Source organism: Varanus komodoensis, unplaced genomic scaffold, assembly GCF_004798865.1.
Source record: "Varanus komodoensis strain SLA01 unplaced genomic scaffold, ASM479886v1 scaffold55, whole genome shotgun sequence".
In the NCBI taxonomy this organism is placed as follows: domain Eukaryota; kingdom Metazoa; phylum Chordata; class Lepidosauria; order Squamata; family Varanidae; genus Varanus; species Varanus komodoensis.
The window spans coordinates 5,240,407-5,254,870 of record NW_025336157.1 but is presented as its reverse complement, the minus strand read 5'-3'; the positions used below and the strand labels follow the sequence as shown (position 1 = coordinate 5,254,870).

The 14,464-nt window shown below is 51.4% G+C and overlaps 1 protein-coding gene across 9 annotated transcripts in view; it reads right to left on the bottom strand.

Annotated features, from left to right (window-relative positions):
- LOC123032519 (tropomyosin alpha-3 chain) overlaps positions 1-9,803 on the bottom strand; it is a 37,769-nt gene extending 27,966 nt beyond the window's left edge. For all 9 annotated transcript variants that reach the window (XM_044448442.1, XM_044448444.1, XM_044448441.1 and 6 more), the window contains exon 1: positions 9,595-9,803. In XM_044448442.1, the coding sequence (XP_044304377.1) occupies positions 9,595-9,726 (132 nt within the window). In that variant the 5' untranslated portion in view covers positions 9,727-9,803. The remainder of the gene's footprint in view (positions 1-9,594) is intronic.
- Between the last annotated feature and the right edge of the window lie 4,661 nt (positions 9,804-14,464).

Sequence of the window (14,464 nt, the reverse complement as noted above, 5' to 3'; positions counted from 1 at the left end):
GTATAGCGCAGTGTTACAACACAACAGCAGGGAGGCCGCATTGCGCCACCAGCTTAGCCGTGGGCGCGCTCAGAGTAGCCGATGCTGTAGCACAGCTGCAGATAAGCAGGTACGGGCTTGAGCGGTGGCCGTCAGTCCCACAACCCCCCACCCTGCAAGGGCAGGGCAGGGCAGCAAACACAGCTTATGGCCCAGCTGGCCACCAGCAGCAGGACAGCCAGGGCAGCACAGCACAGAGAGGCCAGCCCTTGCCCCCCCATATACACACATCCGATTGCCACCCTGTTAGTCTCTCGGTGTTTATCCATGGGTGCTTGTGTTCACATCCCCCCCCAAGTCCTACAATGAGGGAAGATCATAACATGGTCAAGATGCATCCAGAAACGCCCATAACAGACCAACCCGCCCCGCCCCCGCTCGATCCGAGACAAGGAACCTCCATTTTGGTGCACATAGCTTGGAGCTGAGGTCATGGAGGAATGTGGACTCACACAGATGTTCAAACAGGGCCCCCACAGTTCGCCTAAGTGCTTCTGTACCAGGGTGCCAGTCGCAGACACCCAGCTGTGTCGCTGTCACTCAGGGCCCTGCAGCCGTTTCAACGCTGTCTCCAAGCGCTCCTCTGGTTTTCCCCAACGCCCAGGCCCCCAGGGCACCTGCCAACAGCGCTGTTTTCACTCTCTGCCCAGCATGCGCAAGAGAGCAAGCTACCACTGGATGCCTGCTCTTTATTAACAAATGGTGAAGCACCAGTTGAGCTTGGAAAAGCAAGTGAGTGGGATGAAGTGTTGAAAGAAACGTGAACTGGAGAGAACCAAGGAGGCAGCTTGGGAATCACCGCTGTGAGAACCGGAAAGCTGCACCTTTCCCTCACAGAACAATGCAGCAGCCCTGGCCTATCCAAACACCCCCGTGAGGCAGGCCGGGGCAGCCACAAACGGTCACTTTACATGGCCACATTTAAGCAGAACTTTTGAACCAGTCCCCCCTCTAGCCCGTGTTTAAATCCAAGGCTCTACATGCTGAGAGCAGCCCCGCAAGCAAGTTTCCAGCCCTGAGGACCGCAGCGATATACTTGGAAGGGCTTGAGTTGCAACTGCAGGCCTTGCAGAAACGAGAGGGTGGAGATGCTCGGGGTTGGGTGGGGCCTGAACACACTGCAGGACAAGCAAAACCTGAATCACACTGCCAAGATAAGCTTCAGTTTACCCAGGTTTCAGAATGGAACATTTCTAGGTGCACAGTTTAAGCTGCCGATACACAGATTTTTCCCCCTCCTTCAAAAGCACGTGAAGGCCCAAGTATTGTGCAATTCCCAGGGCAACCAGCACATTAACAGAGGCCCCCCCGATCAGCCACCGATACTGGAGCAGACATGCCAGGGAGAGCCCTTCAGCCAGTCCCGCCACAGGGAGGGGGCTGCAAGTCCAGGCAGGCCCACAAGCCCCTCTCAAGTGCTGGGAGCAAGCGGGAAGGGACACCTTCCCAGGCGCCAGAGCGTGGGCCTACACAGGGCTGCCTGCAGTTGCTGGCGGACACGCCTTGGGCTGTGGGCCAAGCTGCTTAGCCACTCCTGAAGGCCAGAAGCAGCTTGATGCCCATACCAGCAATCTGGGAGCAGAAGGAAGCTTCTAAGTACACCCTGCCGTCCTCCAACCGATGCCCGCCTGCCTCAGAATACTGTCCTGCCCTGTTCCCCAAACCCATTGCTTCCTTCAGGAAAGACACAGCTCCCCTACACAAGTCTTCCTCCTACCGGAGGCCCTCAAGACATTTTGGACCTCCACCCCCATGAGCCACAGGCTGCATCACCTGGCCTAATGGGAGCTGTAACCCAAAACTCCAGGAGGAAGCCAGGTTGGGCAAAGGCGCCCTAGACAAGCGCCTATGTGCACAGATGTAACACACACTTTCACCAGAAGGTCATTTGGAGGACTATTCCCCCAGCCCTGAAGAAAGTTACCCTCCAGGAAGTTTGACAGTAGTCTCTTGCTTTCCCAATCTCCTGAAATCCATTTTACAAAAATAGGGACTTGCTTATCCTGCCCTTTTCCAGGGACCTAAAGAAGCCTGTCTCTCTTACACGGGAAGGAGTAATGTTTCTAGACCTGTTCAGCTCCTGACACTAGCAGACCTCCTTCCCTCTCTCTGCCAGCCCTGTCTATTCCAGCCGCTGCAGCCTTGCAAAACCCCACCCTGAGGTCCTGCCCAACTACAAAGACAGACTCTTTTAGCAAGACACGAGAGGCCAAAGGCGGGAAGTCCAGCATCCAATGCACGTCTTCTGAAAGCTTCTGGCAACACCGCCAAGCCGGGCATTGTGCCGCCCCATCCGGGAAGGTACCGGCATCCTGAGGTGAGGCTCCTGCCACAGGGCACCTCTGAGTTAGAGGAGTCATTGCACGCCATTCCCTGACCCCGGGGGGGGGGGGGGGGCGCTTCCATATAGGAAAAGAGGCAGGCATATGATGCTTTCCCTCAGCCTACTTACCCCTCCTGGCTTCCAACTGGGTTGGTTAGGCAAGTCTGTTTTTAGGGGGTGAAAATCTGGGCACAGGCTTTCAAAATTAATGCATTTTGTAAAAAAACAAACAAAAAAAACCCCACCTCCATGTGCAAACCCAATGAGTCCCCTTACAATGAATGCCAAGCTTCAGATGGCTAAGGTGTCATGCTCCTTACCCTATGGGTTTTGATAGACACACATCCTTTTTCATTAAAGGTTCCCATGTAAACGCCCTCTTATTTGCCAAACAGTCATCAAAGCCACATTGGGTGGTGGAACACACAGGACACAGAAGGATGCTTCCCACACTCGTTTCTACATCTGCCAATATTCCACTCAAAGTCGCTGAGTGAAGTACGGCTATCGTTCTCTTGGGAAATAACAGGGACTGTGGCACTTGCCCACAGTATTGTGGCCCAGGTTCACTGACATAGGAGAGAGTGACGGATACTGGTTTACGAGGCTCGAACAACACAGACTGCACCAAGAAGGGGCAGCTTTGCAATCATACAAGCAGCTGCATAGCACTGAATGTCAGTAGCTGACGGGCAGCAGCAGAACCGAGAACTGTGCAGGATCAGACCAAAGGTCCATCTGGTCCAGCATCTTTCCACAGGGTGGCCAACCAGTAGGATATCCCAGGCAGGGCAGGGGTGCACCGTCGCCCTCCTCCCGTGCTCTTAAACTGTGTTCCATGGAACCCTAGGGTTCCGCAAAGAATCTCAAAAACTAATTTTCAAACAGGTTGTACAATGAAACCACGTGAGGGCAACTATTCGATTGCCAGTAGACATCCAAACAGAAAACGAGGAAATACATCATGTTGTTTGGTTCCTAAGACTCTACTGCGCAGTGTTGAGAATAACCAAGCGAGTCCGTTTGCGACATTACCATATAATTGCTTTATTCATTTGTTATATTTAAAATGCTTTCTCTTTATTTCCAAACCTGCCATGTTACGCAAAGCACTCAGGCAACAGGAGCAGACGAACGAAGGAAGCAAGCTGTGGGTTCACAATGCTTAACAAAAATGAGGGGCAGAGTTAGGGTTCCACGGGGAGAAAATGTCTCCAGAAAGCTTCCGTGACCGAAAGAGTGTGGGGACCACCGCTCTACAGGCATACCACTTCAGATATCAGGGGTGACATCCAGCCTTCTCCATTCATTTGTCCAATCCCCCGTTAAAGCCAATCCTATTGGTGGTCATCACTACATCCTATGGAAGTGACTTTCCTTGCTCGTGCTACAGAGGAAGCCCTTCTGTCCCAAATCTCCCACCATGGGATGACCCCAGGCTCTAGTTCTGAGAGAGAAAGATGTTTCCCCGCCCCCTTCTTCATACTATGCTTCCCCTCCCTTGCCTCTGCCTCCCCAAGATCAAGCATCCCAGATGTTGTAGCCACCTCTCACAGGGTGCTTCTCCAGCCTCTGGGTTTAACTGCCCTTTTCTGAACTTTTCCCAAAACTACCACACACTTTTGTGGCTGATTTCACAGAGGCATCTGGATGTCTCCTGAAGGGCCCAGAATCTTGGACTTGCAGCCACTCCTTAGCTGGATCTATCAAAGCCCCAGACCAGCATTCCCCAACCTGGTGGCCCTTAGAGACATTTGTCCTACAAGTTGCAAGATTCCCCTTCAGCACGGCCACTGAATGGGAATTCTGGGCGTTGCAGTCCAAACAGGTCTGGGAGCCCCAAGGTTGGGAAAGGGTGCTTGATGCAGTGGCAGGCAACAGCTGATTCAGAGAAAGCCTAATTCACTCGGTTCCTCCAGGACAGCCTTGAAAGCAAAACCATCTCAGATGTGTGAGATCGGTACTGTTCCACCGAGCCAAAACCCCCTACCAAGCCAGGCCCCCCATTGCCAAATTGTCTCTCCCAACAACTGGGTTTTGTTTTTTTAATTACAGGACTTTTCTCACCGAGCCTGAAAGGAAGATGGGGGAAGGAGAATTGGGCAATCGACCGATTGTCTCTCCATCTAGACTAGCTGTCTCCCTCATTCATCAGATGAAGGCGAGCTGCTTATAAATCTTTGCTCTTGGCTAAAGGCCTGCTGACAGGTTAGCATCCCAGCAAGGCAATGTGCTCTTCCTATCCTGCACTCAATGGCCGAGTGGTGGGGGCGGAGAGAGAGGAGGAGGATTACATGCATTTGCTATCCAATTTAGGGTCTTGGCATGCATCTCATAAATGGTGGCAAAGTGGCTCAAAGCTGCTTTGCGTCAGGGAATCAATCCTTATAGCTTCTCCTATAGTACCGGTGAGACTACAACCGGAGGGCAGAAGGCCCTCTGTACCAGCACCAGCAAGTCAAAAGCTTGGAGGTCAAAAAGCTTCTGGGAAAGGGTGGGGGTGTGTGGAGACGGAATTAAGTCTCACAAGTTAATCCGGTCCACTTAGCAAGCCCTTGCTTGGCTCACTAACAGCCCGAAGAAGCACTGCCTGCCCCAGTGCCCTCTGGGGATGTACAGTAAGTACAGCAATGTAGGGCAGCAGCCTGGAAGGGTGTGGAAAAACAGCTTCGTGTAACAGAACGGAGGTAGCACCACATGGACAACTTGCAGGAGGGCGACCCACTCGTTCTTTCCTTTCTGTCAAGCACTCCCCAACTGGGATGCGGACAGTTTAAAGGGCCTGGGGCAAGACAGAGAGGAGAAGGCACAGCTGCTGCACAGGGCATATCGAGCTCCACAGCAATTCTCCAGGATTCGGCCAGGCAAACCTAGCCAAACTGACTCACAATCCCGCTGTGTCCAGTGGTATTTACGCCCAGAAAAAAATGAATGAAACATCGCAGCGTGGGTTACTCAAGTACAATGCAAACTAAAGGTCCATCACTCTGATTTCCCGAAGTAGCTAGTCAGCTTCCTTTGGGAAACTTACTCAAAACAGATATGGGTCTGGCCCTCTAGCAGTCCCTCCCTCCATCCACAAACAGCCCCATCCCCTTCCCCAAGGCCCACAATTGGTTGGAAGTTTCCGGGTTTTAAGCAGTCCACCCACACGCCATTCTAAAAGGCTGAAATGCATTTCCTATTGCTTGGTTACCAGCACGAAGGGCTTTAAGCTAAAATACCTCATTTTAGAGACCGAGGCTCCATCCCTTTTGTCTTTGAGAGCACCTACCATGTGAATGGAGGCTTTGTTGAGAGCTTCCCCAAAACAGAACTTGGAAGTCAGGCTGCGAGAGGTTCAGCATCCCTGACTAAGAACATGTGAACACTAGGGATAGGCAACATGCTTGCTCGGCTTATTTTTCTGCTTCAGAGCTTGACAAAATGTGCCACTTTGCCCACATCTGGGATGGAAAGAAAATTTAAAGAGTCTAAATATGGGAGAAAGCAAGAGGCCCATTTATCTATGCCCACTGCATTCTGTCCTTCATCCAGAAGATTAGTGAACAGCCAAGTGTGCTATGCAACATCAGAACCCACTGAGAAACTAACTATAGGATGGGGCAGGAACTAAAAACACACGGCAGCCAAACATCTGGGGGGAAATAAAGACTTTTGCTTTGTGCTGGAAAGAATGTGAGGGAGGGACTAGGTCGATTTCTTCTAGGGGGGCATTCCATAAGTAAGCCATCATCACCCCTCCTTGCACCAATTCTTAAACACTGGTGGCTTCTTATACAGAGCTTTGGGCAAAAAGCTCAGGCTACATTTCAAATAAAATGGGACTCCCCGCCACGCCCTGGGAATATCTCCACTTGTTTATGCGCGAAGGCTACAAGCTCTCTCCATATCCATCTGTTCCTCCTGGACTAGTAGAAAATGCTTTCTGCACCGTATGGCACATAGTAGCTTCTTATGAGTACAGATGACTGATAGCATCCATCAAGCGCTACAGGCAAACCTAGCCAGGGGTCACTGGCATGACAAATTTATTACTTGCAATAAAAGAGGGCAGGCAAGGCCAGGGCTCCAGAACCAGGTAGGGGGGCTTGTAAATCTCATGTGGGAACGTCCGAGGAAGCAGCAACAGCTCCGAAGTTTTTGCCCTCAGGTTTGAGGATCATCAGGCACTTGCGAGCCAAGCAAAGCTCAGTCCCCTGCTAACAGCAGTGCCAAGAAAAGCGCCATCTCTGACCAAACCAGAACTCCCAGGCGCACAGAAGTAAAACTATGCTGGCAGCACCTCGCAGGCTGGATCTGTATCATTGGCTGATCTGTGTTGCAAATTATATAGGGAGAAGGTCAGCTGCGAACTCCCACAGAGCCTTCCTGATCCCTCAACAGATGCAGGGAGGATCTTGGGCCAAGCATGCGGCCTCTCCTGGGCAGCTTGCAAGAGTTCCTCAGCACAAGGAAAGTTCACAGATTACCACCCACTGAAAGCCTCAACCCACCACTGCCGGGCTACCACAGAAAGGGGCCCAGGGGGTCTCAAATCAGTGCCCAGTGAGATAAGATTACTTCAGGGAGTAGCGGGAGGCCAGTTGGCCAACCCGATGCTAAGAAACCAAGTTTCCCGTCTCGAGAAAAGAGAAAGCACTCTCCGTTACAAATGCCCGAGCCTTTCCCTAAAAGCCATGTGACATGCTCTGCACAGTGTTCGGGGATGGAGTTTGTCACACTCCCCTCAGCAGAGTCCAGACTAGCTGGCTCCCCCCTCCTAACTCCAGTGCCCCATCCCAACCCCTGCCAGCAAGGCGGGAAGGCGGACGTCAAGTCAACTCCCCTCCGGCCGCAAACTGCCACTTCCTCTCCTGGAGGAGGGCGGCTTCTAGTCGCCACCCAGATGCCGCTCTGAGCTGGCTTTCCGGGAAACGCCCTTCTTAAGTAACCCAAAAAAATGCCGCCACCATGCTCACTAAGGCGACACAAAGGAAAGGCTCCGTTGTGAATTACTCCCCACCACCACTTGGAGCAGCCGCCAAATCGTAGCCAAATCGTACGGATACGAGGCCCCTCCCTAGCTCAGCCGCAACTGCTCCTCTCGCTGCAGCCCCCTCCCACCAGCTCCCACAAGCCATCTCCTTCCCCTGCGTGGCACCCGGGGCAACACCGAGCGCCTTAAGATCGCTTCCATCCTCATGTTGCTCACCCACCCATCTGCACGCAACCCCACTTACTATCTCTTTCTCAAAACACTCCCATATGCCCTCCTCCCAGCATCCTTGCCTTATATGGCACCCAGGGCTCTCTGCTGCAACTCACAACAGCTCCCCGAAGCAGCCTTGGGCAGAATAAGCACATGAAAATCAAGATCCAAGCTCTGATTCTTTTTCCCTGGCGATCCCAGGATTGAACCCGCGACCTTCTGGGTGCAGAGAAGTGCTCTCACACGGAGCTGTGCTCTCCCACCCACCCTTAAGGTTCAAGAGCTTCTGCTAAATGCTCCCTCCAGTAGCCAGCAATGAGACTAGATTCTCCAGCTGGACACACATATATACATGCCAAAAATTTCCCTACATGTTCTGACCACTGACCCCCACCCCGCATTCATTCCCTTATGCACAATTCATCTTACTGACTCTTACCTTCAGTGTACAATAAACGTTTAAATTCACTATCAGAAAATACCCCTGGGACCACTTATTTAAGGGGGTGACCCAAACACATTCATGAAGCTAAATTCATAACGAGAGAACCCAAGACAAACAGGAAAGAGCTACCACCTTATCGGCCTGCTAGGGGCCTTCCCAACCCAACTGGCTAGCCAGCGGTGGAAACAGGATGCTGGACTTCATGGACCCTGGATCCAAGCCAGTTCTTCCGATAGCATGCCACCCTTCCCACTTTTTCAGAGGAAGGACAAAGGGTAGAGGCGTTCCCAGCACTATCCCTTCTCTGTTCAAACAAAGTGACACATTTTAAAACAGGTCTACGAGTGTCGTGCACTGCCTCAGGAAATATTAACTGCACATCAATTCATTTGAATCGCCAATCTGAAATGGGGCATATGCAGCCAGCTAAATGTCACTGCCATATTCACAGCCAGGATGTCTCCTGAATATCAGATTTTGCTAGCAATGAACAGGGGGAAAACGGGGCCACTGTCAAAAACAGCATACTAGACAAGATAGGCTCTTGGGCTCCTAATCTGACCCAGTTGGGCTCACTTTCAGTTCCCAGTCATGATGGCTCAGAATACAACCTGTAGCCTTCAAAGCAATCTACATTTATGCATTAAATGCTGAAGATGAGAAGTGGGCTTGTTGGCACTTGAACCCCTTGTTGAGCACTAATCTAGCACAGTAGTCCATACACTCTAGGGAACCATGATGGCTGAGAACACAGGCTTCCTAGAAGCACACGGCTGGGAATTAGGCACAGTGGAAGAACACAATGCTGTTCAGATGCTTGTGCAGACAGACTCTTTCGCCTAACAGCCAAGACAGGTAAACCTCCTACATTCAGAAGCCTTTGAAACAGTAGCAGCTGAAGAGGTATACAAGGAATGGGGAGCACTAACCGCTTCCCTTACTTCAGCACACCCCCAAAACACCCTATTGGGGTCACTATGGGGAGCAGAACGCTGCACCAGATAAACCCTTGAATATACGACCCAGCAAGGTCCCAAAGGCTAAGCTTTACGTATTCCAAGCTTATCGACTAGTACAATCTAGACTATATGGCCAACACATTCCCCTTCCGCCAGAATCACTGGAAAAGCTCTTTGGCCAGCTACAGAGGATTCTGGAAAGTAGCCAGCCACAGGGGATTCTGGGTAGTGCCACCCGCTTCCCTACCACCAGCCCAAAGCTTAAGAGCGCCACTTCGGCAAGTCCCAAGGGATTCTGGGAAGCAGCGCTCCATTCCTCCCACACCTCAACTTCAAAGAATCACTTCGCCAGCCACAGCCATGTCTGGAAAGCAGCACCGCCTCTTCTCCCCTCAGCCCAGGGCCCGAGAGCGGTTCGACCAGCCGCGGAGGATCCGGGGAAGCCGAGACCCCTCATGCCACGCCCAGCCGAGCCCGAGGCCTTGGAGGACGACGACTCCGGTCCATCGGAGATCCTGGGAAGGCGGCCAGCCGCAGGGGAGCCTGGGTAGAGACACCCCACCGCCGCTGCCCCCGTTCCGCCAGCAGCGGCCGCTTTCCCGAGCCTGCTCCTCCATCCCTTCCCCGCACCGCCTACCTGCTCCCGGGCGCGGCGCTCGGCCTCCGCCTCCCGCTGCAGCCGCTCGGCCCGCTCGTCGGCCTCATCCGCGTGCTGCTGCAGCACCTGGATCTTGCGCTTCACCGCCTCGATGGTGGTCGCCCCGGCCATGGCCCCTCGCTCGCTCGCTCGCTCGCTCACACTGCGCCCGCCGTGGCCTGCTCTCTAATCCGTCCGCGCCTCCTCTCCCGACAGCCCCCGCGCCCCGCCCTGAAATACCGGAACCCGCCCCGCCCGCTGGCGCTGATGTCACGCGGAGGTCCCGGATGGGAAAGGCGGCCCTCGACTCTACCGCCGGCGCAAGTTGTCATGGTAACGGGAGAAGGCCCGTGCCGCCGCATCCTCCTCCGCGCCACACCCGACACCAAGGGCGGGAGGCCGAGCGTCCTCCAAGAGAGCTGGCGCCTTGGGGAGGCTAAAGAAAGGGAAAGGACCTTGTGGCACGCGTGTAGCATCATTCCGGTCACGGCGGGGTGTTCTTAGTAGATGTGACCCTTCCGAAATCGCGGAGCGGGGACGCTCATTTCTGTCCAAGGGAGGCTTTCCTGCCAAGAGAAAGAAGGGGCAGGCTTGTTTGACAGGGAGGAAGCCCCATGGACATCAGCAGGTTTACTCCCAAGGAAATATGCCTAAAGGATGGGGCTCTTTGAAGGATGGGGACCCGTTCAAGCTTACTGGAAATGTGAGGCAGGTCTTAGATTCTCAAGAAGATAGACACTGGCTAGCAAGGAAATTCCGCGGGACTCAAGCAGGCCTTCTTTCCCAGTTAGCCTGTAAAGAAGATGGGAATGAGCCCCAGGGAACATCGTGGCTGCTGAGCAAATCTGGAGCAGTGGGCGGCCTTCTGCATTGTAGGCTTCCCTGGAAGAAAGTTACACTGATTTGAATGAGAGTTACTCCCTCTAGTAAGCGCATCGAGGACTGTGGCCGCTCTAACAGACAAGTGCACACCAACAGTGGGTGCCCACAAGCAAGACATGAGCGCAGTAGTATTCTACCCATCCTGTTCTAATCCTTTTTCACTGCTCCTGGTATTCAGAGACAGTACCTCAGATTTGGAGATAATATATAACCATCATGATTTAACAGCGTTACTGCCCACAGTTTATCTGATACCCTTTTAATATCACGTCATGTGGTGGTGAATTCCACAATGCACTGCTGTTAAGAACTCTCTTAGAACGTCCTTCCCCAGAAATTTGCACAATGCAACACTGGATTCCAAGATATTTCTACCTTGGTCTGAAGAGACACTTAAAGCAACTGTGTATTTCCTTACCCCGCCATCCCATGGTGCTTTCCTTACTACTTGCGCAATGTTCAAGGCACAGAGATACAGCCAGGAAAAAGATAGCAGTCCATCCTTCTACAGACAAACCCAAGAAAGAAAGCATTCAACTCATAGACCTGAACATCTTCCCGAGCAACGTCTCTGCAGTCTATGGAAAGTTTACACAGGTCAGTGCAAGTCCCCAAAGCAAACACTTAGTTTATTTGTAACATATGACATCGACAAGATTCTGTGAGGGAGCCTTTGACACAACACAACCCACCCCTCCAAAATCCACAGGATTTGCTGGTTCCTGCCACATTCTAACCAGGGCTGCTGGTATTTTTGGGTAGGGGACAGAGCCACTGCTGATGCTGGCTCTGGACCCCTGCACAAACTGTTTCCCATTTTAATAAGCCTCACTGCTCCTGTCATAACACTAGAACATTATGGAATATTTAAAGGGAAGGTGGCCAGCAGTAGCTAAGCAAGCACAGATAAGTCTTGGCTGCCTAGGACCTCCGCTAGTGGCAGATAAACCTGCGGGGAAGGGGTGAGGGGTCACCAATGTAAGCAAGAAGGTCCGTTGTCCAGATGTTCATCAAACCGGGCTGTCGTTATCCTTTTCCAAGCACAGTTATTAAAACCTAGTATCTCTTGGGTTTATAGAAACTTCAGTCCTTTCCCAGCCACCCCTGTGTGCTGGCAGGCCACAGATACCATGAGAAAACGATGCAGAGAACTTGGGAAACACAGGCTTGAAGACTGGGAGAGCAACAAGGTACATATAAGGGTGCAAGAACTAGAATTAACCTCTGCGGCACAACACCAGGGCCTTTTGCTGGGGGAAGGAGCAGGGCTGGGAAACATTCCATTCCAGTGAGGTCTTGGTTTTTGCAAGGACACACGCACACAGTTCTGTGCATGTATATTCCTCTTGCTGGCCTTCTGCCTGCCCTGATCAGTGGAAGATCTGAGAAAGCCATTTCCTGATGCTTTGCTGCTTAGAGCTGGAGCTGCATTATTTGCATGCAGCTTGTGGCATTTCTTTGACATTACAGGCATTGCTTCTGGAAAATCCAGCAACAGAATTTTCCATGCCTCTCAGAGGGAAGAAAGCAGAGCAATATGCTGGCCCTTGTCGATAGCTGGGAAACGCAGAACCTTGCTAAGCTCAAACTTAAAAAGGATATTTTCTGTCTCAGCAAAAGAGGGAAAGTGGCTCTACTTCAGTCCCATGGAAATGTGCAAAATACTTCACTGCCTGCGGTAAAGAATGAGATGGTAGCCACCCCGGTGCTCCATGCCACATAGAGAAGGCAACCAAATAGGTAGAGGAACTTCCTTCAGCACTGGTGATACGTAAGAGGAAGCTTGACCATGCCTGAGGCCAGGAGGAAGCCGCTGCTTCCCCTCAGCATTTGCCACCTAGGTAGTAGCCTCACTTTGCCTTACGGTAAGGATGGTCTTGTCCATTTGGAGTAGAATCCCAAAGCTAGGTAGCGTTGAATTACTCCCACTTTTTTCTTAAAGTATTGCGTATCAGAGGAGAATTGCTCCTGAGCACCACAGAAAGCTCTGTTGGATACGCCAAAGGTCTGTCTAGTCCTGTATCACAGAAAGCAATGAGGGAGCTGTCGTAGCAGCTTGGGGGAAAGTAACCTTAAGGGATACGGAGAAAGCTGGTTCTTTGCCCACTTTCTCCATGCTTCCTTAAAGGCTCACCCTGGAAGGCTCCCTAGGAGTGTTCATGCTGAACTTCCACAAGCCTCTTCTTCTGTTTTGCTGCTAATTGCAAATGAAAAATCAGGGTATTCCCAGGACTTCCCTGAACACCACGGTGCTGTGGCGGTGACGGAAAAGCCAGCAGAATACAATGACTAGGAGCAAGGACGATGCAGCTTCCTCAGGAACTCATTTCAATTTTGTTCTGTATTCTATTTTTACAGCAAGTTACTGGCCCTTATTCTTGTGAAGGTCTGCTTGGAAATGGGGTAATTTGGTGCTGCTGGTGGGGATTTCTGGAGACTGAAGGGAAGGGCTTCATACAGCACCATGCACCCTCCCTGTGGCTATCAGGAAAAGTGGGCAGAAATAATGCACAAAATGACAGACATCTGCAGACTAAGAGAATGTGCAGATTAGCTTCATATGCAAATGAGCATATGTAGCCGGGTCATAGGATTCAGCTTTTGTTGTCACACAGTGTGAGTTACTGAGGCACAGTTTTCCTGTATATTTGTATCATTTGTGTGTATTTATGTGTGCTGCGTGTTCACACCTAGTTCGTGTGCTGCAAAGGCTGCCTGCCTGCATATGTTCACTTACTCCTTTAGCCGCAGTCACCATGAGCCTCCAGGGATTAGTATGGGAAGGCTTGGTATTTCTTCCTTGCAATTTAGAGCTTCCGATTTAGCACTAGCAGACTATGAGAGTAAATTGGCCCATGAATGGAGGGGGGGGCCGCTGCCATCTGGAGCAGCTTGGAGGAAGTGACTTAGCTGAATCGTTCCCGCAAAGCCCTTTGCGTCTGTCACTTCTTATTTCATTTCTTCCAGCGGTCAACATACCAATCATCCTTCAGCTGACTTTGCATTTAGCACCAGTGAGGGAGGCATTCCTTGGCATGCACGCCACCTTCTGAGATTACTTTCGCCCTCCCAGAGCTGCGAAGGAGCATCTAAATGATGACTGAAAAGCTCAAGGAACCAGTGGCTAAGGTTTCTCACAGGGTCTCCTCCTTCCTTGTCTGTAAGCCAGCCAGGCAGAACTGCGCAGGCCACCAAAAAGAACCCCAACCCACATTTAAAATGCTGTGCTCTCGACTGGGATTGGCGAATTAATAACTGTGGAGAGAAGGAATGTGTCTTCTGGCCCCCTCTGCTGGCCAGTTTTAGGGAAGGTGTCTTGGGTAGGGTCTTTGCAAAAAGAAAAAAAAAAAGCATTAGGAGCAGAGTTTGGGACACACGACTGAGCCCTCTCTTGGCAGAAGCCCCCCCCCCAAAAAAAACACTCCAGGGCTGGCTCACCACAATTTGAATGAAATATTACACATTACCACTTAAAAGGATAGTCCTTCTTTACCTCTAGAGTCTCAAATGAGCAAACTGTACTGTCACAAGGCAGCCACGCCTGAAAAATGTTCACCAGGCTGAATCAAGGTGTGGAGCAATAGCAGGATCTAAGGAAGCTGTTCTTGTAAAAGGAAAAAGGGGGGGACACTCGCTTTCTTTCGCTCCAAGCAGAACAGCAGTTTGAGTACTGCCTGAGTTGGCAAGCCATCTCCTCCCATAACAATGTTATGATCATCCAAGCTTCCTCCGTATCACCTGGCTTTCAGGAACAAGCACGTACTTACTATCAACCTCATAGTTCATAGTTCCTGTGAGTAGTGTACACCTGCCTTTATTTATTTATTTATTTATTTATTTATTTAGGAGGCTTCTATGCCGCCCCATTCGCCGAAGCCTCGGGGCGGCTCGCATCCATAAATAAACTTCCTTAAAATAATATAAATTAACAGTATAAATTAAGTCGCCCTGCCTTTGCCCCTCCCTGCACTATTTTATCCACATGACG